At 41.0% G+C, this 27,845-nt stretch overlaps 1 protein-coding gene and 1 long non-coding RNA gene across 3 annotated transcripts; one reads left to right on the top strand and one right to left on the bottom strand.

Annotated features, from left to right (window-relative positions):
- Positions 1-5,347: 5,347 nt before the first annotated feature.
- Positions 5,348-16,458, bottom strand: LOC146304435 (uncharacterized). 2 transcript variants are annotated; one of them, XR_014769354.1, is made up of 3 exons: positions 16,341-16,458; positions 6,425-6,643; positions 5,348-5,714 (listed from the first exon to the last, which is right to left on the bottom strand). It is a non-coding gene; the product is annotated as an uncharacterized LOC146304435 (long non-coding RNA). The 2 variants fall into 2 exon arrangements; XR_014769355.1 differs by having other exon boundaries at positions 6,470-6,643.
- On the top strand, positions 13,174-14,609 carry LOC146304436 (uncharacterized). The gene is made up of 4 exons (XM_084714166.1): positions 13,174-13,401; positions 13,644-13,803; positions 14,169-14,304; positions 14,528-14,609. Exons 1-4 carry the CDS (start codon positions 13,174-13,176, stop codon positions 14,607-14,609), a joined length of 606 nt encoding a protein of 201 aa, XP_084570292.1.
- Positions 16,459-27,845: the final 11,387 nt, after the last annotated feature.

Raw genomic sequence — 27,845 nt, 5'->3', positions numbered from 1 at the left:
TGCTTTTGGAACTATTGCAAAAATGGTGAATGCCAATCAAGAAAGTGAAGACAATGAGCAAAATTTCCCAACTTCCATCCACGTGGCATTTGATGACCCCAGGGTTGGTCAAAAACAGCGGGCAAAAACACGCACCATTGACCCTGAAGGGAGAATGATAACCATCCTAGAACCTGAGGAAGAACATGTTACCCGTAACGGAGGCTTACGCAGACAATATCCAATAAGGTTGGCATGGGCATGCACTATCCACAAAGTACAAGGCTTAACCATTGACAGAGTTGTTGTGTCTCTCAAAAAGATTTTTTCCTCTGGACAAGCATATGTCGCTCTAAGTCGTGTCACAAGTCTAAGTGGCTTAACAATTGAGGACTTTAAAGAATCTGCCATTTATTGCAATGCAAAAGTATCAGAAGCAACTGGCAAAATGCAGCCATTTATACCACCTCTCTCTTCCACCAACACCTCACAATCTGCTTTCACCATCATATTGCACAACACTCAAAGTCTTAAATCTCACTTTCCAGATGTTGAAACTAATACTCTAATGAATAATGCTGATTGCATTTGCCTTACAGAGACATGGTTAGGAGTTGATGACCCACCACAGCAGCCTTGTCTTACAGGCTTCCAGTTCACACACGTTTCTCGAGGTCAAAGTTATGACAGCACTCATACACAATTGCAACACTTGAAACAAGACTCTCATGGTGGAGTTGGAATATATCATTCAGTGACAAAAGATGTTCAAATATGGCCTACAAAATGCTACAATATTGAATGTCTGATATTTCAAGTGAAGAGCATTAACTTGACTGCTGCTGTTGTTTACAGACCTGCAAGTTATCCTGTTGCCATCTTTTGTCAACATCTAAAACAACTGATTGACCTCATTGATCAATGCCCTGGCATGAAAATCATTATGGGAGACTTTAATGAAAATGCACTGTATAACGGTAAGCTGGTGAGATTTTTCACTGTACAAAATTACACCCAGTATGTACAAACAGCAACAACTGACAAAGGCACTTTAATTGATCATGTTTATGTGAAAGATGGTGCTAACATACTTGTGGATGTGCTGCCAATTTATTACAGCTATCATGAGATGGTACGTATTGCAGTTCTGTAGATTTATCTTCATAGTACACATTATTGAATGTTGCCATTATCATTTTCATCTGTCTCTAAGTCTGTCACAAGTTTGCACATGCATTTTGTAAATAATTTCAACATAATTTATTTTTAGGACAGATTATACTATGTTTTTAAAATGGGATTGTCTTTTATGTATTATTCTCTTTCTTGCATCAAAAACTATATATTAATTTTTTGATGTAGAAATTGAGCATTATTCTGCTGAAAAGAAAATACCTTGGGAGACTCCAATGGACCCCATAAAGACTAGCGACCACTTTGTTGGAGCTAGTGGGGATCCAAATTAAAGATAAATAGAGTCTCCCATTATGCCAATGCAGACATGCTCAGCAATGAAATACACACTGATGTGTACATGTTTTAATACCAAATGACAAAATCAATTTAACTGATCACCTGTACATCCAAGACTGCTGATGCTTCGAGTATATGACACCTACCATGCCCGGGAACATAATGCACTTCTATAGCCTTTCTTTCCACCACTGTTAATATTACCCTTGTTATTGTCATTTTCATATTTGAGGAAGCTTACCACACACACAAGCACACACACACACACACACAGACACACACGCATGCATACATACACGTCCTGAACTATCACACTGAGGCAGCATCCCGTATCAATCCAGCAACTAGACTACTTCTCCTTCAACAGGTAAACCTCCATCATTTGACTTATCATGTCTTTCTTATTTGTATGACTGGCTGTTAATTCATATAGTACAGTTAACTTGTTTCATTGAAAAACAATCATTCATTCTTTCTTTCTTTCTGTACCTGCTTTGCCTTCTCTTTTATATCATGACATATGACTCAAAATATCTCCTCATTACAATTATTTTCTTACAGAAACCTGAACCTGTGGAGAAGCATCCAATATTCCCCATCAAACGCTGTGGAACCTACACCTGTTTGAACACCACATCCTAATCCAAAGACTTATATGAAGCTAAAGTTGTCCAGAATACCTTCAATCACAAGTTCAAGGCCACATAAAAAGGTAAGTAACTCGTTTTAACACACTGATCACATTCACATGCTTTTCATGCTAAATATGTCACTTACAATTCCTAATCCTATGTCCTATGTCCTATATCTACCTCAAATTGTTTCCATAAATTATAGCCATGTCTGTATCTATTAGGAGCCCAGACATCATCTCCAAATTCATCTGGAACTCCACTGGGCAGATTGTCAACTATGTACAGAAAGCCCTCCTCGTTACTTGGGGCACTTCCATTCTCCTGTTGCACTACAATAATCAACATGCAGGATTTTGCCCTGGTAAAACTACTGGATTGCTTCTTCAATCAGGAAAAGGTAGGCCATGACTCAGTTAACCTGTTTACCAACCTTGCCCATAGATGTGCCATAATTACTAATTCTACAAATGTTTTCTGTTTTCTTTCAGACTTTCCCAAGCCAGTATTATGATGTGCAACATCAGGACTGTGGGCAAAGACAAAGGGACTCATGATTATGTTGTCTAGTGTAGTCTACCATGTCCGTGCTCAAAATAATCAAATATCATATATTCAGCACTGACGTGACCCTTGACAGGACCCTTTCCTTCAAGAATCATTTAAAAGTAATGGCAACCAAGGTGAAGTCTTGTAACAACTTGCTCAGCAAGCTTGCTGGTGCAAAATGGGATATTTCAACCTCCACACTACAAACCTCAGCAACATTGTGCCCCTGTTTGGTCCATGTCATACACCATGTGGACATCCAGCTTAACACAACCATGCAAATGATTACTGGAACAATACGCACAACACCACTCCCTTGGCTCCCCGTTAAATCAAACATTCCACCCCCACACATCGGGCGAGCAGACTCCCACCACCTACCAGTCTATGAAGATATCTTCAACCCACCCACTGCTCGACTTCCATCCAGACGGCCTAGAAAAAGGAGTGGGTGTCCCAGGAGGTCCCCAATAAACACCCGATGTTACACCCTTCTCAACAGGTCCCTGACCTCCCAAGGAGACAGTGGTCAACCCTCAACAGGTTCAGGACTGGACATGGTCACTGCTTGGCCAGCCTTCACAGATGGTGCAGCAGCCCTAACCCATTGTGTGCTTGTGGAAAAGAGCAAACAATGGAACACATCATTGAAGCCTGCCCTCTCCAACAACTGAGGGGAGAACTGGCCACCCTCCACACAGCAGACCAGGAGGCAACTGTTTGGCTGAAAGACTTTGTATTTACTAAATAAATAGCACTTTTTTGGGACATAGACTCATGACATACAACATCTTGAATGTTTTATTTGAACACTGAATTTTGTAAGGGGAAAATTTGGATACGCCAGGTTGTATTCATATGTATATATATGTATATATATGTATATATATGTATACATCTGTCAAGTAACCATATATGTTCATGCTTAAGGACACACACAAACAACAATATGTGTATTTTGGTATATTTGCAAAAGGTTCTTTTTTATTGATATTATAATGATGACTGCTTTCTTTCTTTTTTGTGATCAAGTTTTTATTATTTCATTTTCTTTTTTAACAATATACCAACATTATGTCTGTTTTCGATATTTGGTGTTTACTTTGATATTACAAGACATTACATGTAATTCATTGTCCAAACAAAGACATGTATTGCAATGGTGTGGAAATGCTGTGTTGCCTTGATGTGGATGTACACTCATGACTTTTCAAATATAGTGCTAATCCATGCTTTTAATAATAAGAAAAGTATTAATTATTTCATATTCATATAGCTCATTCCATTGAAAAAATACATTACTTTTTTTTCTCATATGACTGACACTGCCATATTTTCACATGGGATGTATTTCAGTTACAGTGTGAAACTGTTAATACAAGTAGTTAAAACAAAATGGAGTCCCTGTATTCATTGTTCATCAGACACCCTCTGCAAATTTAGAAAACAGATTTCACTCAGAACCCAAAGCAATTCATTTCCTGTCAGGCTTTTACTGTAAAATGTGGCCAGGAAAATATTGAGTAACAACAATGAGATCTAGCTCAAATTTTGCAATTGCCCCCTTGTGTCAATTTTGTGTTACTACAAAAGTAGTTTGACTGACATATGGATGCAAATATCTGCTATGAGTAAAATGTCAGATATAAGGATTAAATAAATTATCCACAACATTAGCATTAAAAATAGCATGTTTGTAGTGTTTAATCTATGAAGTTAAAAATTTTGGACCACTTCCAAAAGAGTGCAGAGCTGTACAATTGACTTGTGTGAAAGCAAAAAAGTGGTTCCCAGATTTCTCCGCTGGCCCATCTTTGGCTTATGAGAAAATTTCCGCACATCCTCTTCTAGTATTCAATTCTACAATTCAATTTGAGTTGTGTTTCTGATTGGCGTAGAACCAATTAATTAGTTTGAAACACCTGTTGGTCCTCACACAAAGAATGTATCATGTCATCCCAAAAAATGGTGCTACACAATGAATTCCAGTTGTTTCATATCAAGCCCTAGCCTATCTAAGTATCTCTAAACAAACAGCCGTCAAACAGCCCATTCATTCTGTGATATTCATTAGACATTATGCTTTCGTCCACAAACACTGATGACATTTGGGGAAAATGCAAGAAATGAAATACACATGGCATAATGTCAGAAAATAAAACAACAACAAAAATGATTCATGGATAGACTACAATCTACTGAGACATGTTGTGGAACTTTGGTTTAATTCCCTGCATCAAGCATGTGAGTTCAGAAAATAAACACCGGGTTCATTTATTTCCTGCCAGAGGCTTTTGCTATGATATTTGGCCGTCAACAGGTTGCTCGCATGTGCCAATCACCTTCTTGTGACAGTTCTGTGTTACTACAAAAAAAAAGTAGTTTGACTGACGTATGCCTGCTATGACTTTGATATCAGAAATTATAATTTAAATGAGTGACCAACAACAGTAGCATTGGAAATAGCGTAATTACATTGTTTAATTTACTAAGTCCTGAGCCTTGGGACCATTTCTGAAGATGTGCATATACACAGGTCAAACTATGAAATGGTTAAACAACTAAACAACACTAAAAACTCTCACTCTCTCTCCCTGGGTACACAAGACGTGAATGTGTGTGTGTATCTATAGCAGATTTATAATAGTATTTATGTCTCACAATATCATCATGTAACACTGATTGAGTCAAATAACAAAAGGAGCAGTCCCACACATGTTCATGCTATCAAAAGAATAATTTATTTTGCTAATGAACTCCAAAGAAGGTTAGCCCATATGTACATTGTATATAATGAGGCTGCATACATAGGATTCATGGCAATTAGTTTGTGACTATAGAACATTCTAACCTAATTCCAAAACAACCAACTAAATACAGAAAATACTCTCTACCCTTGGGTTCAAAGGCTAATTGACAAGAGATAATGATGCTTCGATCAGGCTGTAGTACTGTACAGACAGACAGACAATGGTCCATTCAGCCAGGTGCCAGCCATCTTCTCTACAAAGGTTCTCCAACACTGGCACACAGCAGCAGGAATTCCAGACACAGCAAGATGTCCTCCTCTACCCATCACATCTGAAAAATACATAAGGGATAAATCAATTAATTACTATAAACAACCATTAGACAACATTTGTTGTGAAAAGATAAGATAGTAAAATGACTCCTTTACAATGACAGATGGCATGTAGCTCAGAACAGACTACAGCTCCCACCATGTTGCCATAAATGGTGGTAGAATTACACATTTTATAAGGGAACTTGCTTGTATACTCCCAAAAAAACAAAACAGAAAAAAACCCAAACTGAGCAGTAACTCATGCATCTACACTTACTCAGGCCATTATTATGTCTGTTTTTCACAGAGTAACATACTCTATGTCTTAACTTTCCACACATTTGTCACCATCTTCATACTTGTCAAAATGGCAAATTAGGTCTTTCACACCCATTTTTGAACAGTCAAATACTATTGACTACTTTATATTGTGATGACTCAACACTGATGCAGTTTGACTACAACTATGATCTTCTATTGATAACATCTTACATCTGCTAGGTGGAGTAAATGATGACAACTAAAACTGTTACATTCCTATATTTGGGATTGTCAATTGGCCAAAACATAAAATGCTAAATTGTGTGTGTGTGCGTGTGCATGTGCGCGTGTGTCTGTGTGTCTGTGTGTGTGTGTCTGTGTGCATGTGCATGTGCGGACACATTAGCTAAGACACAACACAACTGTCAAACCCATGCTATGCCTAATACTATCTTGAGAACCATACTTGTGTCAGTTGAGCATGGGGGCCACAATGGACATGTGGACTCACAGACTGTCCTGGTGATGACGGCCTGGCTGTTGTCTGAAGACCCGTGCTTGAATGAAGCACAAGGTCTCTCTTCCAAAAACCTCCTCCTCCCATGTTTTCTTCTACTGTCGGGAGAGCTTGCTTGGCCCAGGGACACCATCCAAAAACAAGATGCAGCAGAGTCACTGTGATGATCTATGAAACATGACAAATCCAGTGTCACAAATACATTATACCATCAGTTTCATCAGGGCCCACCATACACAACAGCACATACATTTGGTCTTGGTCTATGTGATGACAATGTGACAAGACAACCCCAGAATACACAACAAAACATCATCCAAAATCAGCACCAATGGGGATTGTGTAGTTCTTCTGTCTACCTTTTCATGTCAACAGATCAGCTTCATTTGTAGCAAGTACAACAATGAGCCTTTTCCTTGTTGTGAGGGAGAAATCTTTCTAACATTTATAGTAGTTCCAGTACACATCAACTGTTTTCATATACATTCTTTTCATCACCAAAAATGATTTCTTTCATTGCTTGTAGTTACTCATAATCCCCCATCGTTCTCTGTTATGTCACCTAGCTACCAACCAAGGTCTTTATGTAAAATCATCACATTTGGGATTTTAATCTGTCAATGATGAATGGTTACTCATGACATTCAATGTAGTACATTTACTAATCAAACTCAAACTGTGACAAAAGTCCACTGCTTCAACACTGCATGATATTTTAATAAACTCTGACTGAACTGGGACCCCGACACCTGTCTGAAAGATTTCACTGTCTGTACTCCTTTTTTAAAATCAGCTGTGTGTTTAGATTCTTCAAATTGTCAGTCACATAGCTACCACAGTTACAGGTATAGAGCTACATTAACCTGCTGATCTACTTCCATTCAACTGTTTGACAGTCTTAAAATTACTTAAATGTAGAATTACAGGGTCTGACATGTTAACTCTTTACTGAATGTTAGGGTGTGTTTACGGTAACTGTAATCTCCAGCGATCATGGGCCCAACAGTGAGGAGGACTACCACCACATTGTCTTTCCAGGGTGCTCAGGAAGAACAATCTAGACACTGCTAAAGACCTTGTGCCACTCTTGTATTCAGAGCCTGCTGGCATACTGTATCATATGGAACCTGCACTGAGGACAACAGGAGGAGGCTCCATCCATCCATCCATCCATCTATCTATCAAACAAATAATAATAATAATAATACTTAATATTCCTTATTAATTAAAAATTCCTCATTGTTTATTCTTGTTGGTAGACACATTTTGTTGAATTAAATCAACATGGCTTTTCCACTCCTCGTGGTCACAATCAGCACAGACAGTAGACAACAGGTAACACAGGCGTTGTAGACACTCGGGGTGGCGCTGTTGTGTCCAGCGCTGGCGCCAAGGTATTGACGTCACATGTATCCTATTGTATGATTGATAAATGAATGATTGTAATTTAATACACATAAGTCTAGAAGTTCTACTACGTTTTCTTTGAACCAGCATCAATCAACCGCGTCATATAAAGATGCCAGGGTAAAATTAATGAGTTTATAGTTGCCATTGCCCAGCCAGCACACTCATGTGGGGCCCACATGGGATTTACTTGGGTTGGATGGACTTCAACTGGGCATGGGCTTAGAGTGGGCTTTTAAGTGGGTTGGTGTTGGGCCCCACATGGGCATCCCAGAAGAATATACATGGGCAAGAGCTGGGCATCCCACTTGAATGGTACACATGGGCGCTGGATGGGTTCCATTTGGGCTATATTCTACTATAACGGTAAATTATTGTTTCAGGTAAAATAATATGTGTGTATGCATTGTTGTATTTTTGACACTTAGGGCATCATCAAAATGTTTTGACTGGGCCACTTTAATGTGATATACAAGGTGTAGATTAGGTGTAATCTACAAAATGTGTGTGTGTATACACACAAATAAATTAATTAGTTTAATATATATTTATATAATAAATAATTTTTAATATATAGATAAATAAATAAATTATATATACTGTATATATACACACACACAGACATATAAATTATTTATAATATATATATGTATATATATATACATATATATATATATATATATATTCAATAGTATATATGTATATATATACATATATCAAAGTAGATAACTAATTACAATTTGATTAGGAATTTGAATTACAATTAACTAATCCTTGTGGTGATGCAACTTCCAGAAGAAGACGAAGAAGAAAAAAAAGAAGCGCAAACTTTCCGCGGACTTTCATCAGAGGAGGATATTATTTGCACAATCGACACAGAGCGATTTCTATATACAATCAAGGTAAGTCCTGAATAGCTAACAAACATTCATTGTACTGTGATAGCCTAAAAGTTTGTCTAACTACTTTTTGCGCTAATGTGTGTAATGTAAAGTGTACGTTTTAACGATGTCAATGTAGCTAGGAGGCTGGTCGTTAGCTAACAAGCTAGGACTCAAACAGAGATGTAATGTTGGTTATAATGTCCTAACCTGCCAATGTAGATTGACTAGAGCTACTCGACTGTCTCCTGTATAAGTTCTTATCAACATTTTTTTCTTAAACTATAAAACAATGATTAATTTGCGAAGTGTTTACCAAGAAGTACTACATTACCCACAATCCTAAAGTGTAACAGCGGGGTCTGTGTTTGGCCAAACTTGCTGTTACCGGCGAACGGGTGGCTCCGCTATTAGGCTAGCGGGCCAAAGTTATCCTCTAAATACCAGGGTTAATTACGGACAGGAGGACCTTATCTTAACAGCTAACAGCGGAGTTTTTTTTAACACCGGAGTGACCCCCCCCCCCCCACCTTTTTTTGTCAATTGGGCCATTTACATGAATCGTGTAGATGGGGGGGGTAAAACGGCCGCTACTTCCGCTGCAGAGCCGCAGTGCGGGACTCGCTGCCATGCATCGCTATGAGCTCGTTGCTAGTGTATCACTCGGCGGAAGGTGCGCTGCTTGTTCACACAGCTGGTAACTGGTTGCAACAAAACCGGTTTGCTTTTCCACCGGCCAAGAGCCAACCGGAGCCGAGTCAGAGCCACGTTATGACGTCAGCGGAAAATGTGATGACGTGTGGGTGTGCGAGACGCTTGCTCAATCACAGCAACAAACATGAACGAGCTCATCATTGGTGGAGTGAGCGCACTGCGGCTCTGCAGCGGAAGTAGTGACCATTTTATGCCCGGTCGAGAAATAGAGCCATTTTTATTTGCGGAAAAATTATAATGTGCTGAACATTCTCTAAACGGTATAACATTTATAACATGTATAACATTTTCTCTATGGGCGTCCGCTTTTATGCTTTTTTCATCTTTGTGTGGGCACTGTGAGCTTTTCTAGCAGAAAAACACTGTGGTAAGTGTCGTATCTACCATACATCTCGTGATAGGACCCAACTTCATTCAAACCGAAATATCCCTTTATGGTCTAGCTGCACATTTGCAGTAAAAACACTTATTTTATATTTAATTATGTAATCTTTGGAGAGTCATCTGGGAGGCAAGACTAATTTCATATAACATTGGTTTCATATGGTGGCAATGCACTTCGAATTCAAATACAAACCTGACATTATTCGTGTGTCCTCTTTAGGGACTTCAGGTGAAATTAGGAGCCAGTTATAACTCTGCGTCCACTCTAGCAGCCCTCAACTTGTAGATTGATGCTGTGCTTCAGCTTCAACAAACCTGGACAAATGTGTCCAGTTTTAGTACATTGTGTAGGGTTTAGAAGACAATACACTAAATATTTACTGTGTCTCTCTCTTTCTTTTATACTTTCTCTTTTTGATGTCAGTTCTTGAGAGTGGAAGCCAGCTGTGGACCTGGCAGCTATAGACTGCTGCAGAGCAGAGCAGGAAGACTTGCGCTGACCACAAGATTAAACGTCTGTAATGGAGCGTTCTGAAAGAACCAAAAGAAGGAAGATAGCAGCTAAAGTGGCTGAACATTTTCGACACGTTTCAGAAGAATGTGAATTACAGTTTGGATCTGCCTATGAGGATTCGTCTAAGGATGAAGATTATGTATATTATGATTGTTTTGAGAGTGTTGCATACACTGCAGTGGAGGAAACAGACAATTTTTATGATGCTTTTGATACTGATGTATTTGATGATACAGAAACTGGGGTGCCTGATGAATTAGCGGAGTCAGATGATGAGTGTTCGGGTTCAGATGCAGATTCAGAGACACTAGACGATACAAGTGGACTTCGAGAATGGGCTGCAGAGTATAATATCTCACAGACTGCACTTTCTGCCTTGCTGAAAAATCTGAGACAAAAAGGACTGAATGTGCCATTCGACGCTAGAACCCTCATGTCAACAGACCGCACCTGTGAAGTTAAAAATGTCGCAGGGGGAACATACTATCATTTTGGCATAAAAGATTCAGTTGTGGCAGAGTTGGCTTGTTTAAATTTTGATCTGCAAGATTTGACAGATGTGCTTACACTGAGAGTCAATGTTGATGGTCTCCCTCTGTTCCGGAGCACAGGTGTGACTTTGTGGCCCATTCTGGGTAAGATTAAGGAGATCCCAAATTCAAATGTGTTTGTGATTGGTTTGTACTCAGGTGTATCAAAACCTACTAATCTGCAAGAGTATTTGAATGAATTTATACAGGATATGAAATCTGTTTTAATGGAGGGTATTCAGTATAATGGTGTGTATTTTAGAGTTTCTGCTCCAGATGCATTCATTTGTGATGCACCTGCCCGTGCCTTCCTCAAATGTATCAAGGGTCACACAGGCTATTATTCATGTGAACGCTGTACTCAAAAGGGGAAACATATAAACAGAAGGATGACCTTTCCTGAGTTATCTGCTGAACAAAGGACTGACGAAGCATTTAGGGATATGGCTTATGAAGAACACCAATCAGATGTTTCACCTCTAAATGAGTTGGGTGTGGGGTTAGTTTCAAGCTTTGTGCTTGACTATATGCACCTTGTGTGCTTGGGGGTTATGCGCAAGATGATTTATCTTTGGTTGAAAGGCCCTCTAAATTGCAGGCAGTCTATTCAAATTATGACTGTGATTTCAGCATTTTTGGTCTCTGTCAGGGAATATCTGCCCAGGGATTTTGCAAGGAAACCAAGGTCTCTCCTAGAAATCAGTATGTGGAAAGCAACTGAGTTGAGGCAATTTTTGCTTTACACTGGCCCTGTTGTATTGGTTAATAATATTTCTAAAGATATGTATAGACACTTTATGCTTCTGTCTGTGTCTGTAAGAATTCTTCTCAGCCCTGATTTGTGTATTGAAAACTGTGACTATGCGGAAGATATTTTGAAGCTTTTTGTGAAAGATTTTGGTTTGATTTACGGTATGGAATTTGTTGGATATAATGTACATTCTTTGATACACCTTTCATGCCAGCAGTATAGGCAGTACAATGATGGACAGACATTCATTTCTTGCTCTAAGGGTAATAACTGTTTTACCCTAGGGGGCAGAATTCTCATTGTGAAAAATATTGTTCTTCCTCGTTGTGAATCTGTCAAAGTACTTTGTCACTTCTTTGAAAACTACGACTCTTTTTTCAACTACCCAATCGATTCAGCATGCCTTGGAATTCACTTTGTCTCAAAGTTATCTGGACGTTTGCATGTTGTATCCATTGTGGAATTACAGAGAAAAATGGTCCTCTTGCCATTCAAATCTGGATATGTGGCATTACCGCAGCTGCACTAGACTACTTGTTTTGGTTTTCCAGCATGCTTCCATTTGCAGTAGTGGACTTTTTGGATGGTGGAGGTGTAGCCGTCGTACCCTGCAAGTGGTTTACCGGACCAGAGGAAGACAACTGTTGGTGGCCACCAGGACGAGTCAATATCACCAGAGTGGTGAAAAATCAGCTTGTTCCAGACACAGACTGGCCGCAGTTCAGAGTGCGAGTTTTGGGAAAAGCAGGTAATATGACTGTTTTGAGTGGCAATGGTGATTATATTTATGTACTAACAAATTATACATAAGGAATGTTTCTGAACGAGTAGTTACTGTTTTTGTGTATGTGTATTGCAGCAAACTATGCCCATGCGAGGGAAAAGCTTTTAAAATCTGAGGTGAACTCGGACTTGCAGAGTGAGTCGGATAAAGAAAAGGAAAAGGGAAAAGGAAAGCGTAAGAGGTGGTAAGTGAGACAGTGAATGAATGTGATGTCATACATATACCAAAATAGAAAAATTGAAAATGGCGTTTTCAAATAAAGAAATTATGATTTTATTTTTGGCTAAAATCATGCAGCCCTAGTCACATGTGTAGTATATTTTTCCAAAATTATTTTTTAAATAAGAGTTTCTGACACAATAGTGCTGAATTAAACTGTTTAAACGGAGTGCTTTGATTAGATTAGATTCTTTACTAACCACATAGTCAGACATGTGGAAATAATTTTCAGCACAGCAGTAAATGTTTACACCTTTAATCAGTAAATCAAAGATGTTAACACTTGTACATGATAATCTCCCACATTTTGTCTATTTCAAGGCAAAGACTTGCGTCAAGTTCTGAGGAGGAATCCGACAGTGTTGCGCAAGATCAACCATCATCTTCAGGTCCTCCTGTTCCAGGGAGCGGGCAGTCAAGAACGTCCCAACCAGTCTCCACCCGTCCCTTTGTCCGGCCATCTTTGATGTCAGCACCTGCAGCAGTAACTACTACACCACCCCGTAGACTTCAGATGGACTCTCCATTTCAAGATGGCATGTTCGCACGCCTCCTAACCCTCCTGGAGGAAATCAAGGGGACGCAGAAGGTCCATGGAAGGATGTTACAAATACTCCTTTCACAACGAGATGCACCTGCTGTTTCAGCACTACCAGAGGGTGCCGTATTCCCACTGACATCTGTCTCAGATGTTCACCAAATGGAGCAGAAACTGGCAGACCCCACCTTCCACAAAGAAGTGGTAAGTATGAGCTAACATAATCATTTATGGTTCAGATTGCCCTCACTCATATCATGTACCTTTTTCTTTTAATCAGATTCTGATCCTTTTTGGAAAATTACATCAGTATGTACTGAAGAAAAAGTGACAAGCTTAGAATTATCCTGCAAGGCTTTTCACAGCTTGTTTCACAGAAAAATTAAGCAGGACTAAAATGCCCATTTAAATTCACTTCACTCAACGACACTATCGTGTTCTCTTAGACTGCTGTGGTGGCTGATATTGGGGGGGCTACTGTTGATGAGGCAACGAGGAGGATGATGGGCTTCCTGATGACCAATGCCTTATCCAGAGAATATAACTTTGTTGGCCGCCATGGGAAGCTAGAGTTCCGAGTGCTCCGACTGTTCGAAGTTGTGTACGGTATGTTTACTGTCCATTGGATTAGGGCTCCAATCAACCGTTGTTGTCATTTTTATGCAGTCATGTCCCCAACCACCCAAGCAATAGGATCACGCTTGTGTAAAATGAGACTGGAGAGGGATGATATTTTTCAGTGTCTTAGGGCTCCATTTTCTTGTCGTTTTTCATATTATAAAATAGAGCCCCTAATGTTATAATATACCATGGTCTCTCCATCACATGCTTGTCATTGCTTGTTTGTTTTCTAAACCTCTTAAATGAAATCTGTTTTCCGATAAAATGTCCAGATGGAGATACTGCAACTTTTTTCTTGCAAGCGGAATTTTATCTCACTCTAATTCTCTTTCTCTGTATGTTACTTACAGGCAGTTTGAAAAAGAATTCCCTCACTAAAGACATTACAAGGAAGGATGCTGAAAAGGCTGTATCTAAATGGTTTATTGGTGCACGGGACAGGGGAGGAAACCGGGCCATGAGAGCACGTGGCGGGGCACAAACCCAGTAAGTCTGATGATATGCAAGGTCTTAAAGAACCGTACAATTTACAAACTGTTTAGACACACTATCAGCCACAACATTAGCATGAATGGGTCAAGACAAATACCTGGCATTTAAAGGTTTAAAAGATGTAAAAATTAAGGAATATTTTATATTTATGATTAGAAATTATGTTTGTGCAAAGAATGATCTCTAAAATGTAGTAATTTTTCTCTTTATTTCTCAGTGGATACAGACAGGAAAAAGAGACTACAGAAGATGATATGCAGCAGAGGGACCAGGCTGGATTCGAACCCAGGCCATTGTAAGGACTCCGCCCCAGCGGCATGTGCAGCTCATGCACCACCAGGTGCCCCAATTTATAAAATTTTTTTATTTTGAAAATTGTATTTTTTGCACTTAACTGTATGTGTGCATACATTTTAACAATGTTAGATGGTTTACATTTTAATCTTCCTGTTTTTTTTGTTGTCATTTTGGATTTTATTTTCATTGCATTTTAGCTGTGATGGATTTCTATGGCTTGAATTTAGCTGGCGTGTTGCTGTTTTCTAATTTCAGAATTTCAGCCTCAGTGGTTGAGTTAGGATAATTCCAGGCAATATGAATAGGAAATAAATGTTTTCTGAGGCTTAAAATCTATACTGATTTACAAAACATCTTAATATTTTTGACAGTATATCCTGGCAGTACATGTCATTGTAAGTGGTATTAAAGGGTCTATTAGTTTTAAATTTAACTTGGCGAACCCTTCAGGTACCAAGTAGATTACAGTATTCAGCCTGAGAAGCACTAATAAATATGGCAAGGTGTGGCAGCTGCTCTTGACCGCCTCCACCCGCCTGCTAGATCGTCTGTTATGGCCCTTGGCCTGTAGTTGGGTTCACCCTCCTGTGTGTGTGTGTGCATGTACACGTGTGCGTGCACCACACCGTTAGCATTTTCTGTTTAGATGGGAGGGCGAACAACCACAGACAATATTAGGAAACTATAGTGGTCAAGCAAATTGTTTTTTATTATGATTTTGCCATATTCCTATCACATTTTAAGTAGGTAAATACATGTTAATTTCGACTGTGGATAGAGAGATATTTACTACTAATGGAATGATCCGACCTAAATAAAGGTCGTATAGAAGCTGTAGAGAAGCTGCGCTGAGCATCTTTAATTCATCGTCCAAACATTGTCTGGAGGGCTTTTTTTTTTTACTAAATGCCAATGTCTCGGTGACGTCTTCCCAATGAGCAAATGCTCTCCATAATACGTCTTGCCGATGCAACTTTATTCATCGTGCCGACGTCGGCCAGACGTATGCGTGCCGTCTGGGTATAGACATCTTTGAACTCTACAACTAACAATATCACGCCTGATCAATATCAGACAGGGTGATGACCCCTTTGACAGCCACAGCCCCATCCAAAAACCTTATATATATTAAAAAAAAACAAAAAAAAAAACAAGAACAAAACGAAGCATCTACATGCGTATGTGTTCATGTATTTGGAACATGTATCTTTTCATGTGCGCTGTGCAGCGGCGTCTAACTGTCTGAAACCTTTTAATGGGCTTTGTATCATTTTGGTCATGTAGCTGTCACTCTTTGACGGGACACCTGCGTCTCACACCTTTGGGATTTTTTTTCCTACTTCAACACACATCTGAAAGCTATATAAAGCTGTCTTTACCAACAACAATTTCACAAACTCTGACAACATGGCATCTACACGCGCTGGGGTGCGGACCCCCGACAACAGCGAATCTGCAGTGGGTTACGTCCACAACCTGTCACCGGTGAAGACATCCGAGGCCAAGAAGACGCGATATTTCAACGCCCTTCTGCAGATGGGGAGAACAGAATACCATGACATAGTAGTTTTTCAAACGTAATTACATCGCCAGTTCGCCCAGGCAGCCGAGAATCTCACATCGATCAAGGTGACGAACATCACCAGATGTTTAAGTAAGTATAGCCTGCAAAACAGAAATGCGTCTTTGTAATGGTGGATCTCAAATGTTGGTCGCAATTTAGCTTTACTAACCTTGCTTTCCCTGTTCAGGTTACAGAAACCCCAAAGGATTCGACTTCAAGACTTCTAGATTCACAAGAGTCGAAGTCACAGAAGTCTCCTTTCCGCACAAAAAGCCAGACGCCAGTCAAAGGAAGAAGATAGATGACATCAAGACCATTCCACACTCCCATTATGTAAGTTAATTATGAACAGAACAATGCCAATTACAAAATCAATATCAAACTAGGGACAAAACGACAGCATCCTCACCTGTCATTTTAATTTCCTACAACGGTTCTCCTGTGTGGTCTCTTTCAGACTGGCGAGGTCAAAGGAAAGGTTCTGGCAATAGGCTTTTCTCCTAAGACGATCCAACGCCGGGGTGTGGAGAGCAGCATGCTTAGCATCATCATCGCAGACAAAAGTGCGCAAATTAAACTCCAGCTGTGGGACTCCCAGATGTCGGCTGTCAAGATGCACACCTCCTATGCCTTCACCAACCTGTCTGTGAGGGAGTACGAAGGAGAAAAATTCCTCACCACAACTAAGAATTCTACCATTGTGGAGATCGAGAATGTCTCTGTCCCAGCAACAACTGTCCCGCTCACCATAGACAACAACGACAATCTTCACACAACTGAAAGCGAAGTTTTCGGCGTCAAACTGACCAGCAACTTCAACTACAGATCGTGTTATAGGAGGCAATCCGCTTCCTTCGACGCCAGGCAGGCATTTCAGCGCTGTGAAGGATGTCAGCTTTTGCGCAAAAGCTCTCACTTCCTGGCCACAACCAGCGGTGTCCTGCATGTTGGGGTCGACGGGGTGGAAGTAGCATTGACTCTTAACAACTCTGTTTTGAAGTCATTCTTGCAAACGAATTGTCTGACACACTTACTGGAGGACAAGGAAAGCCTAGAAATGCACTTCTTGACTTTGGAAAAAGTCAAAATCTCTTTCAACGGGGAACGTTTCATTACGAAATTGTCCCAAACCGAGAAAGGTCCCACTGCCGCACCTGCTCTGCCTCCTGCTGTTCCCACCACCACCACGACTGAGCACAGTTCCGATGGTGGTTCATGGGAGAATCTGGATGACTTCTTTAAAGACTAATGTGGTAAAAAAAAAAAAAAAGTGCCTTGTTCATAGTTATCTATTGCTGAAAATGTTCACTTCATTATGTTTCATGTTTCCTTTCAAGGTCAGTTTAATTTCTGTTGTTAATATAATCTGCTTCCCCCCCGTTTTTATTTTATTTTATTTTATTAAAATCCAATCACATGTAAAAGTCAACTAGTAAATATTTGCCTTTATCCTTTTCTGTTTTTTGCACCTTTAGAAATGTTGTGTTTTTAACGCCATTTCAGTTCATTAATAATTTGTTTCTATGTTAAATCCCCTTCAATATGCTTTTGCTCCTCATGCATTTAACCATCTGAAATGACTGTTTATTGTCGTTTGATTATCTGAAAAATAAATGTTTAACTTGTTCACTTTCAGAAAATCTCTTCATTCATCTTTTTTTCCTGCACTAAAACCTACAGTTTCAATTTGTTAGCTCATAACCAACCCAGCATAGTTTAATACAACCATCAGCTATTTGCCTGAGTATTGCACTTGCAGAAAATTATCATGTCATCCCAAAAAATGGTGCTACACAATGAATTCCAGTTGTTTCATATCAAGCCCTAGCCTTTGTAAGTGACTCTAAACAAACGGCCGTCAAACAGCCCATTCATTCTGTGATATTCATTACACATTATGCTTTTGTCCACAAACACTAATGACATTTGGGGAAAATTCAAGAAATAAAATACACATGCGATAAAGTCAGAAAATAAAACAAAAAGGATTCACGGATAGACTACAATCTACTGGGTCCATGTACGGTCCGTGTACCTTTTGATAGTTTGATATTTCGTTTTCAAAATTAAACGGATTTACGGAAATACGGCCGTTTTCCCGTTATTCCGTTTTGAGACACAAAACCAAATAACAGAAGTGCTTCCGTTTTCCCGTTTTCTCTTTCAAAACCAAATTACGGAAAAACCAAATTGAAAAAACGGCCCAATTTTGATTTCTGCAAATTCATTTTTTTCCTATTCTTTTTGATATAACCGTGACAACGACGGACCGAAAGCGGAAGTTAAGTGTAACAACTTCAGAATAAAACTTTAGCGTACTAACCGCTAACTTCTTATATTATAGCCTACCGCTGTCTTTCTACACCATATGGTTCACATCTGTTTTATTTCTGTGAAAGTATAAGAGCTGGTTGTTTGGAAGAATGTGATAGGCATATAATTGTCATTTTAGCTTGAGTGCGTGAATGCATTTTTTTTTTTTCCCTGAGCATCTATAACGTTAAGTCACCAGCAGAAGTCCCGGTCAATAGGCTAGTAGCCTATTATTATTACGATTATTATCAGCAGCAGGCATTATTGGAGGCATTATTTACAGGCTAATCATTTGAAAATGAGAGCTTGTAATGGCTTTAGTATACTTGGTGTTTAGCCACAGGGTGGCACAGAGTTTACACGAATAGTAGACGTGCTTTGAGGTTCAAAACAGCAGGCTCTGTGTCTCATCAAATGAGCTGCGATCATGTCATTTCAACCGAGAGGTGCGTGGAGGTCGATTCAATGGAGAGCTGCAAGGAATACAAATTGTGTTTTATTAGTCCTTTGGCGATAATTTTATCCGACTCCTTGTCATTTCTCCCGGCTTTGCACCGGGCGTCATTGGTTGCCATAACAACGGTGGCGGAGACTCCTTTCCCGAGTCAAAATCCTTGAGGCAAACTGGCCGTGATGAGTTCTGTATTTTAACTGCTACACTACTCAGTCTTTATAACCAATGTAAACTGTAATGTGACCTCAATTTAACTGACAGTAAACGTGTATTCCAAAAATGTACAGCCCGGACGTATTTCTATAAACTCATTAATTTTACCCTGGCATCTTTTTATGACGCGGTTGATTGATGCTGGTTCAAAGAAAACGTAGTAGAACTCCTAGACTTATGTGTATTAAATTATAATCATTCATTTATCAATCATACAATAGGATACATGTGACATCAATACCTTGGCGCCAGCGCTGGACACAACAGCGCCACCTCGAGTGTCTACAACGCCTGTGTTACCTGTTGTCTTCTGTCTGTGCTGATTGTGACCACAAGGAGTGAAAAAGCCATGTGGATTTAATTCAACAAAATGTGTCTACCAACAAGGATAAACAATGAGGAATTTTTAATTAATAAGGAATATTAATTATTATTATTATTATTATTATTAGTAGTAGTAGTAGTATTTGTTTGATTGATAGATAGATAGATAGATAGATAGATAGATAGATAGATAGGTGGATGGATGGATGGATGGATGGAGCCTCTTCCTGTTAGCCTCAGTGCAGGTTCCATATCATACAGTATGCAAGCAGGCTCTGAATACAAGAGTGGCACAAGGTCTTTAGCAGTGTCTAGATTGTTCTTCCTGAGCACCCTGGAAAGACAATGTGGTGGTAGTCCTCCTCACTGTTGGGCCCATGATCGCTGGAGATTACAGTTACCGGAAACACACCCTAACATTCAGTAAAGAGTTAACATGTCAGACCCTGTAATTCTACATTTAAGTAATTTTAAGACTGTCAAACAGTTGAATGGAAGTAGAACAGCAGATTAATGTAGCTCTATACCTGTAACTGTGGTAGCTATGTGATTGACAATTTGAAGAATCTAAACACACAGCAGATTTTAAAAAAGGAGTACTCAGGGAACACAAGATCAGATGGTCATTTTTAATTATAAACACAACACAGAACTCTAACATGGGCAAGAACTCTAACATGGGCAAAAACAATAACAATACCCATCTCATTGTATCACATCCTTCCAAACAACCAGCTCTTATACTTTCACAGAAATAAAATAAATGTGAACCATATGGTGTAGAAAGACAGCGATAGGCTATAATATAAGAAGTTAGCGGTTAGCAGGCTAAAGATTTATTCTGAAGTTGTTACACTTAACTTCCGCTTCCAGTCTGTCGTTGTCACGGTTATATAAAAAAAAAAGAAAAAAAAAATGAATTTGCAGATATCAAAATTGGGCCGTTTTTTCAATTTGGTTTTCCCGTAATTTGGTTTTGAAAGAGAAAACGGGAAAACGGAAGCACTTCCGTTATTTGGTTTTGTGTCTCAAAACGAAATAACGGGAAAACGGCCGTATTTCCGTAAATCCGTTTAATTTTGAAAATGAAATATCAAACTGTCAAAAGGTACACGGACCCTCACTACCACATAATACCCCTTCATGCAAATGAAGCTATTATGTCATGTTTGAATAAAAAAGCCTGCATGTGCACATGTTGCTATAGTTATGTGACTTTTGAGGTCACGTGAATATATTTAGAATGGTTTGATAATTTGAAGGAGGAGAGGAGAGAGAGAGGATGGCAGACTGTGACTTGTTGAATTATGTGAAGAAGGGTGGAGCAAGAGGATAGTGGGAAAACAGAAAAGGGGCTTTGAGGTATACTTATGTAAAGAGATGGTCTTCCTGTCTGAACTTTCACTTAACTTACGGTTTTTCATTAAACAGTTGGAGTTTGAGAGGAACTTTTGGCTCAGTTTCTGCCTTTTCTTGGTGTATTTAAATTTGACTGTGCCATTGCCAACCGGTGATTGGCTGAATCAACTCCAGCCGTTCAGCCAATCGTCTGTGTGTCACAGCACGGTCAAATTTGGAAAACAGAGAAGTGGCTTTGAGGTATACTTAAGTAAAGAGATGGTCTTCCTGTCTGAACTTTCACTTACCTTCATTTAGGTAAAATCATAATAGTACACTCACATCTGTGTCTTTAGCCTTACAGAATATTTTACAGCCTCTCCCATACACAACCATTATTATCTCCACATTTCTCCCAAAATTATCATGATCGTGGAACTGTGATTGCTTAAACATTAAAATACCTTTTGAAACTTTGAAATACACATCAATAGGTACAATTTCAATGTATGTTTTGATGTTCAAATGGAGTCTCTGTGTGAAAGTATACCACAAATGTCATTAGCGTGTAGGCTGGCTGAAAACCCGATTTCAAGAAATGTGTGACTTGGAAAGAGTATGTGTTGCTTGGAGCTTTCGGGGACAGGGTGGGGAACGTCTTGCACTACGGCAGATGAGGGCCACGCTGGGTGGTGAGGGTCACGGTGGCTGGTTTGGGGCAGAACAGGTTAGAACCCGCAAATTGCCGCTTGCGGCTATATTTTATTTATGTGCTTGTCTGTGATAAATTTAGTATTTTTATAATCAGTAGTCTATTTCTTGCATTTATATAAAGATTGAATGATATATTTGTAAGCTGAGGAAGAAGGTGAAAACTTTTAAGTGTAGTAAGGGTGATAAAAAACAATGCGCATTTTACATGGACTATATACTCTAAATCTAATACTGCACAAAAAAATAAAAATGAATCAAAATAAATATTGTTGCTAATTGCTGATATATACTAGACAGTAATAATCCACCATAAAAAATCCACTTTGCATTTAGTATATTGATTTTAATTCATAGGACGGCACGGTGGTGCAGTGGTTAGCACTGCCGCCTCACAGCAAGAAGGTCCTGAGTTTGGATCCTCCAGCTGGCTATCTTGGGAGACAGTAATGTTGATGCACAAGCATAATGGATTGGTGGGCTGCAGATTCAGGTTGAACTACCTGGGTTTCACTGTAGAGAGAGAGACTTTTTTTTTTACACGTTAAAATCTTTTACTGCAAAAGTGGGTCTGCAGCTATTAGTATACAGAAAAAATGGACAGATTCACTTGCAGAACTTTTACCTCCGACTCCGCCAATTGAAGCTCAAGGATTTCAAACTAAAATAAAACTTTATCTACAAAAGAGACCAAAGTGGGCCGCAAATCCACATCTGAACAGGATTTTAGCAAGAAGAAAAAGAGTACAAAAGTGTGGTGTCATCGTGCAGCATTACAGCAATGTAACAGAAAACGGAAACAGAAAGTGGGCTACAAACCAGAATTCGACTCTTACCTGGAGAAGAGCTGGAATCTTTCCAAACCTGTGCGGATTTAGCTGAACACAAAGCAGGATGATGCAGACATGTGGAGGCCAGTTCAGAAGAGCGAAGAAAGTCCACAACATGGTTAACGCACTGGAGCAGCCAATCAGTGCAGTCATTAACTTTTCAGCCAATCAGAGCAGACCCATCTCCTGCGTGCATGAAGAGCATGGAGAGAGCAAAAGTTCAGGAGGAATCATGGACACAGGTGGTGCAACATCCAGCAACCAGGTAAAATCAAAAACAGTATCGACATGGATATCTGTGCAGTCTGGGCAATGAATGACTGCTTGTTGTTTTTGTTGCACTTTATTAGCATTCATTAGCATATTTTAGATGCTAGTAGGGTTCAAAGTTAACTGCGGTCAAGTGAGCCGTCTTTCGTCATCACTTGGTCAAGCCAGCCGCACGAACATTTTTAGTGCGCCCGTATTATGAAACTTACGGTTAATGCTCCGCGTCCCCTCAGAAAGTCAGGGCTACTTTAACACAGAGCAAGCTAACTATTTTACCGTACAGTAACAACACTTTAGTCCATAATTTTGGACAATGCTGGATGCAGTTGACTTCAGTACCATCCTGACTACTCATTCACTTAATATCAAGCATTGTTACTGTATCATTTTTGTGAAATAAAGCCTCCAAGTTGCATTTTTGGCTCAAAGGAAGGTCTTATGCTCCATTTTTGCTGTACAGTAATGACACTTTGGTCCATAATTTCTGCCAATGGTTGATACAGTTCACCTCACCACCATCCTGACTACTCACTCACACAGTATCAGGCATTTTTACTGTATCATTTTTGAGAAATTAACCCTTTAATATCCCTTTTTGCTTACAAAAAGGTCTTATGTTCAAGATCTACTGTACAGTAACGACACTTTAGTCCATAATTTCTGACAATGGTTGATGCAGTTGACTTCAGTACCATCCTGACTACCCACTCACTCAGTATCAGGCATTTTTACTGTATCATTTCTGAGAAATTAACCCTTTAATATCCCTTTTTTGCTTACATATGTTCAAGGTTTACTGTACAGTAACAACACTTTGGTCCATAATTTCTGACAATGGTTGATGCAGTTGACTTCAGTACCATCCTGACTACCCACTCACTCAGTATCAGGCATTTTTACTGTATCATTTTTGAGAAATTAACCTTTAAATATCCATTTTTTGCTTAAAAAAAAAGGTCTAAGGCATTCCAAGATGGCACTGCGAGAGTGGCAGCTAGGTGCAGAAGCTCCGACCCTGCTCTGTTCGTTAAGTGTGTTTTTTGTGTTCTTCGTCCTCTTTTCCATCACCAATCCCACTCGTGCACGTTCAACTATGAATGTGCAACTGGTGAGATTAGTTGTATGCCTTTTGCTTACTCTTGGACTGTTTAAAACTACACTTGGCGATCCATTCAGCCACGGCGCCATTGTTTACACTCGCGATCAGCTGTTGGCGCTGTGCCACACTCGCGTACTCCCCAGCGAGAGACTGGAGATCCCCAAGGAGTTGAGGAGAAGGAGGCGGGGGTGCAGAGCTGGAGCTAAGCGCCGGGAGCGGAAAAGACGGTACAAACCAGCTATACCGTCTGTTATTATGGGGAATGTATGAGCTCTCCCTAATAAAATGGAAGAGCTCACGGCATTGACCAGGCTGCAGAGGGAGTACCGGGAGTGTAGCATGAGGTGCTTCACGGAGACTTGGCTGAATGAACTCACTCCAGACTCACACATGACTCTGGACAGACTTCAGCTGCTGAGGGCGGACAGGAGAACAAAGGAAACCGGTAAGAGGAAGGGAGGGGGGCTAGCGATGTTCGTGAATGAGAGATGGTGTAACCCGAAGCACACTAGTGTCAAGGAGCAGCGCTGCACTAGGGACATCGAGCTGCTAGCTGTTAGCGGTGTACATTCCACTGTTGTGCCGTACAAGGATTACCAACAAAGGCCCACACTTTCTTTGTTAACTTTTGGGGCCTGTATGTAACCATAAAAGCCTGAGACCACATGTTGGCTCCCAAGAGAACAAAAGAACAGAGTCAACCCCTCTCTTGGGATGACTCAGCAGATTCGACCCCAAGCAGAACCCCCGCTGACCAGCAGAGGTCCCCGGGGAATCCACAGCTCCCATTGGGTGAAATCCGCCATGGCCAATGATGTCACGCAGGACTATAATAACGCGAAGCACACCCGAAGGCAGCGCTTCCGACTGTGACCCGCATAGTCAATGGAAGTAACCGCAACAGTTCCTAAAGCTTAACAACTCATCCCACGTGGTGAACGCTTTAGACCAAGTGACTATGCATTATTAGACGCGTTAGGCCTACGGATTTCCCTCGCTGGTCGAGCTGATCTCCTCTCCTCCACTCTGTGCGCCGAGGAACACAGAGCCGCCCGGTGCGAGACCACGGAGTGACCCTCTCGCCCAGATGCCCGCGGATGCGAAGCCTGGTAGATAACAAGGACTGCCCGCTACAAGAAGAAGGACCATGACCCCTTCTTTACGAGTGATTCCCTGCTACGAGCCGGAATCGACTCGCCTCGCCAGAGACTTGCCCCCTCGCCGAGGACCCGTTAGCCGCTGGGAGCCGCTAACACTGTTACCTCTGCCGCAACCAGGACGCACGAGGAACGATGACACATCATTCCACTTTCTGCAACAGTAAGAGGCTTTAGCTCTGGGCAGATATAAGATAGTGTGTGTTTTCTTTTATACCATTTGTAAGGGCTTGTTAATACGGACCGCCACGTCCGGTTTTATGCTGCAATTTCAATGTTGTAAGATATTGCCTGTGTTGCTGTGTTTGTTATTCTCCTTCCGCTCATTTGTGTGTGCTCGTGATACATAGTGATCCGATCTCATCGGACCACTATTGTGTCGCCTCGCACTCGGGATTGGTCAGTACTTCGGCTGTGTTGGTTCAATGTCCAGATTCACGCCGCTCACCAGCTGAGCCGAGCGCGTCTCTGCGTAACACAGACGGGTTACTGCACCTCAATACCGCCTGCGTGACGACACCCTTGAGTGCTTTCCTTTCTCTTCCTCTTCCCTACTAACCTACACTTGGAGCCGAGTAACTTGAATCTCCCTCGCTCCCGACGCCCCTCCTTTATTGTGAGTCACGTGCGTTCTTGGCGAGCCGCCATTACGGGCGTGGTCAGTGGCCCTCTCGTGACGTAGTCCGCAGCGTCACCGCCGCCATCTTGCCACGTCTTACCCCCGCTCGGGCTCACCCCCCCCCCCCTCTCTCTCACACACCTCGTTCCCTCACACTCACCTGCTCTCACACACACACACACACACACACTCGCTAAACCACTCAGGGCCCTATCTTACGCCCGGCGCAAAGCCAATGCGCCGCCAGCGCAAGTGATTTTGCTATCTTACGCCAGCGCAAGTGCCATTTTTGCCATGTGGGTAAGATAGCAAACGCACTTGCGCTGGGTCTGTGCCGCTGTGGGCGGGAGGTCTAAGCATGAAGGCAAAACCAAGGCGTGGCCGGGCGCGTTTGCTATCTTGTGCTCAGCGCATTGGAGTAAAACGCGTTTGTGCCTTAGGGTCGTGTCTTGTGCTGAACGAAAGCAAGCGGGAGGCGCAATGGATTTAATTTATTCAAGGCGTGTCCAAATCCACCTTTGCCGTCTTGTGCCAGGGGCAGGAGTGATATTTTGCTCTGCCCCGCCCTTTGCGCCACCAGCGCAAAGCAGGATACACCTATCAGATGTGCCCAAGTGCCTTCATTAATTCACAGGCGAGTTTAGGCCGAACATGCAATAAACCAATCAGAAAGTCAGCTCTCATCACCTTTCAAGAGGCAGGTGCCCAGCAGCGCAAGCGGTGTCAGCATGACGGCGGATTTACCAGGAGGAAACAAAGAGAAAAGATATTCAAAGCAAGGAGACAGATCTCCTGGTTCGAGAAGAGAATGTGCAAGAGCACGCAATGTATGGAGACAGCAGGACGTCTCCAAAACAGCTTCACGCTGAAATAGTTTACTTTACAGTAAGGCCTGCAAAAACTAATACACTAAATATGAACTGCAAATGTCATGCAGATATGTAACTGGTTATGTTTTACACTTAAGCACCTTGAAATTGTGTTGTATTTTATAATTAATTATTAGCATCATCATCATTATTAACTCTGCTGGCTGAGGAGTGGGGGAGAGAGATGGTGCAGTAGAGAGGGGAGGCGAACAGATCCAGCCGCGAAGCTTCCCGGTTCCGCTGGTCCACCTGAGCCAGGTGGAGGAGCAGTTAAGCGGAGGTCTGTGCTCCTCCTTCTTCTCCTCTCATCCTCCCTCCTCTGTCCCGCTGCGAAACAAGTTGTTCTGTTCTGAAGTTTGGAGTGCGCAAAATTACGCACAGATCTATCCAACCAGCTCTGATAGAAGCACACATAACTTTTTTCTCTGTTGGGCTGGAGTCCTGTGGTCAAATATAGTGTCTTGTATATTTTGTATGTTATAGATCATAACTGTTCAATCCTTGTTTTTCTGGATCATAACAAACAGGCAGACACAAACACTACAGCTGTTCCAGCTGTCATGCTGACTCATCCAATAAAGACGATCAGACAGGCGTGATCGCGGCCGTGCTCCCTTCGCAGGTCTATTTAGATTTATTAGGCTTTAAAATTATAATTATTTTCCTCTTTAGTGAGTTTATCTTTAAAGACACAAGCACACACGGCTGTTTAACATTGATGAAAAGTGTTCTGTGATTGTGGAGACGTGTGCGCCTCAGCCAAGCGCGAGACACGCGAACGCTTTTAATTTCAATATTTTCATTTTATTGCTGATAAAAAAAATATGTTCGAATAACACTTAACTAATCCACACTCACGTGGGAGGAAGAGAATGACCATAAATGACTGTGTTTTGTGATTGTAAAGACGTGTGTGTGTTTCGGCCAAGCCCGCCGTGTGCTATCTTGTGCTGAAAGACCACAGACTTTGCGCTTCGACCAGGTTTTGGCTGGTCTAAAGCGCAAGCGCGTTTTACTCCAATGCGCTGAGCACAAGATAGCAAACGCGCCCGGCCACGCCTTGGTTTTGCCTTCATGTTTAGACCTCCCGCCCACAGCGGCACAGACCCAGCGCAAACGCGTTTGCTATCTTACCCACATGGCAAAAATGGTACTTGCGCTGGCGTAAGATAGCAAAATCACTTGCGCTGGCGGCGCAATGGCTCCACAATCACCAAACACCTTAATTTACATGAGTCTTTATTCTCCACAGGAGTGTCGATTAGTGAAGTGTCCTTTGAACATATCTACCGGCAAAAAAGTGTAAATATTGAAGTTAATTGTGCAGGTATGTGTGTGTCTTGCCCTTGGCTGAGGTGCGCACACTCCACAATCACCAAACACCTTTCATTTATGTTTAAAAGTCGTGCACGGGCGTGTCTTTGAAGTTAATCTCACTAATAAGTACAACAGTACTATTATTATAATTATAAAGCCC

This window comes from Lutjanus erythropterus, chromosome 12_unloc_1, assembly GCF_056507025.1.
Source record: "Lutjanus erythropterus isolate fLutEry1 chromosome 12_unloc_1, fLutEry1.hap2, whole genome shotgun sequence".
Taxonomy (NCBI): domain Eukaryota; kingdom Metazoa; phylum Chordata; class Actinopteri; order Lutjaniformes; family Lutjanidae; genus Lutjanus; species Lutjanus erythropterus.
Note: the sequence above shows the minus strand (reverse complement) of the source record. Positions and strands in the feature narration are given on the sequence as shown.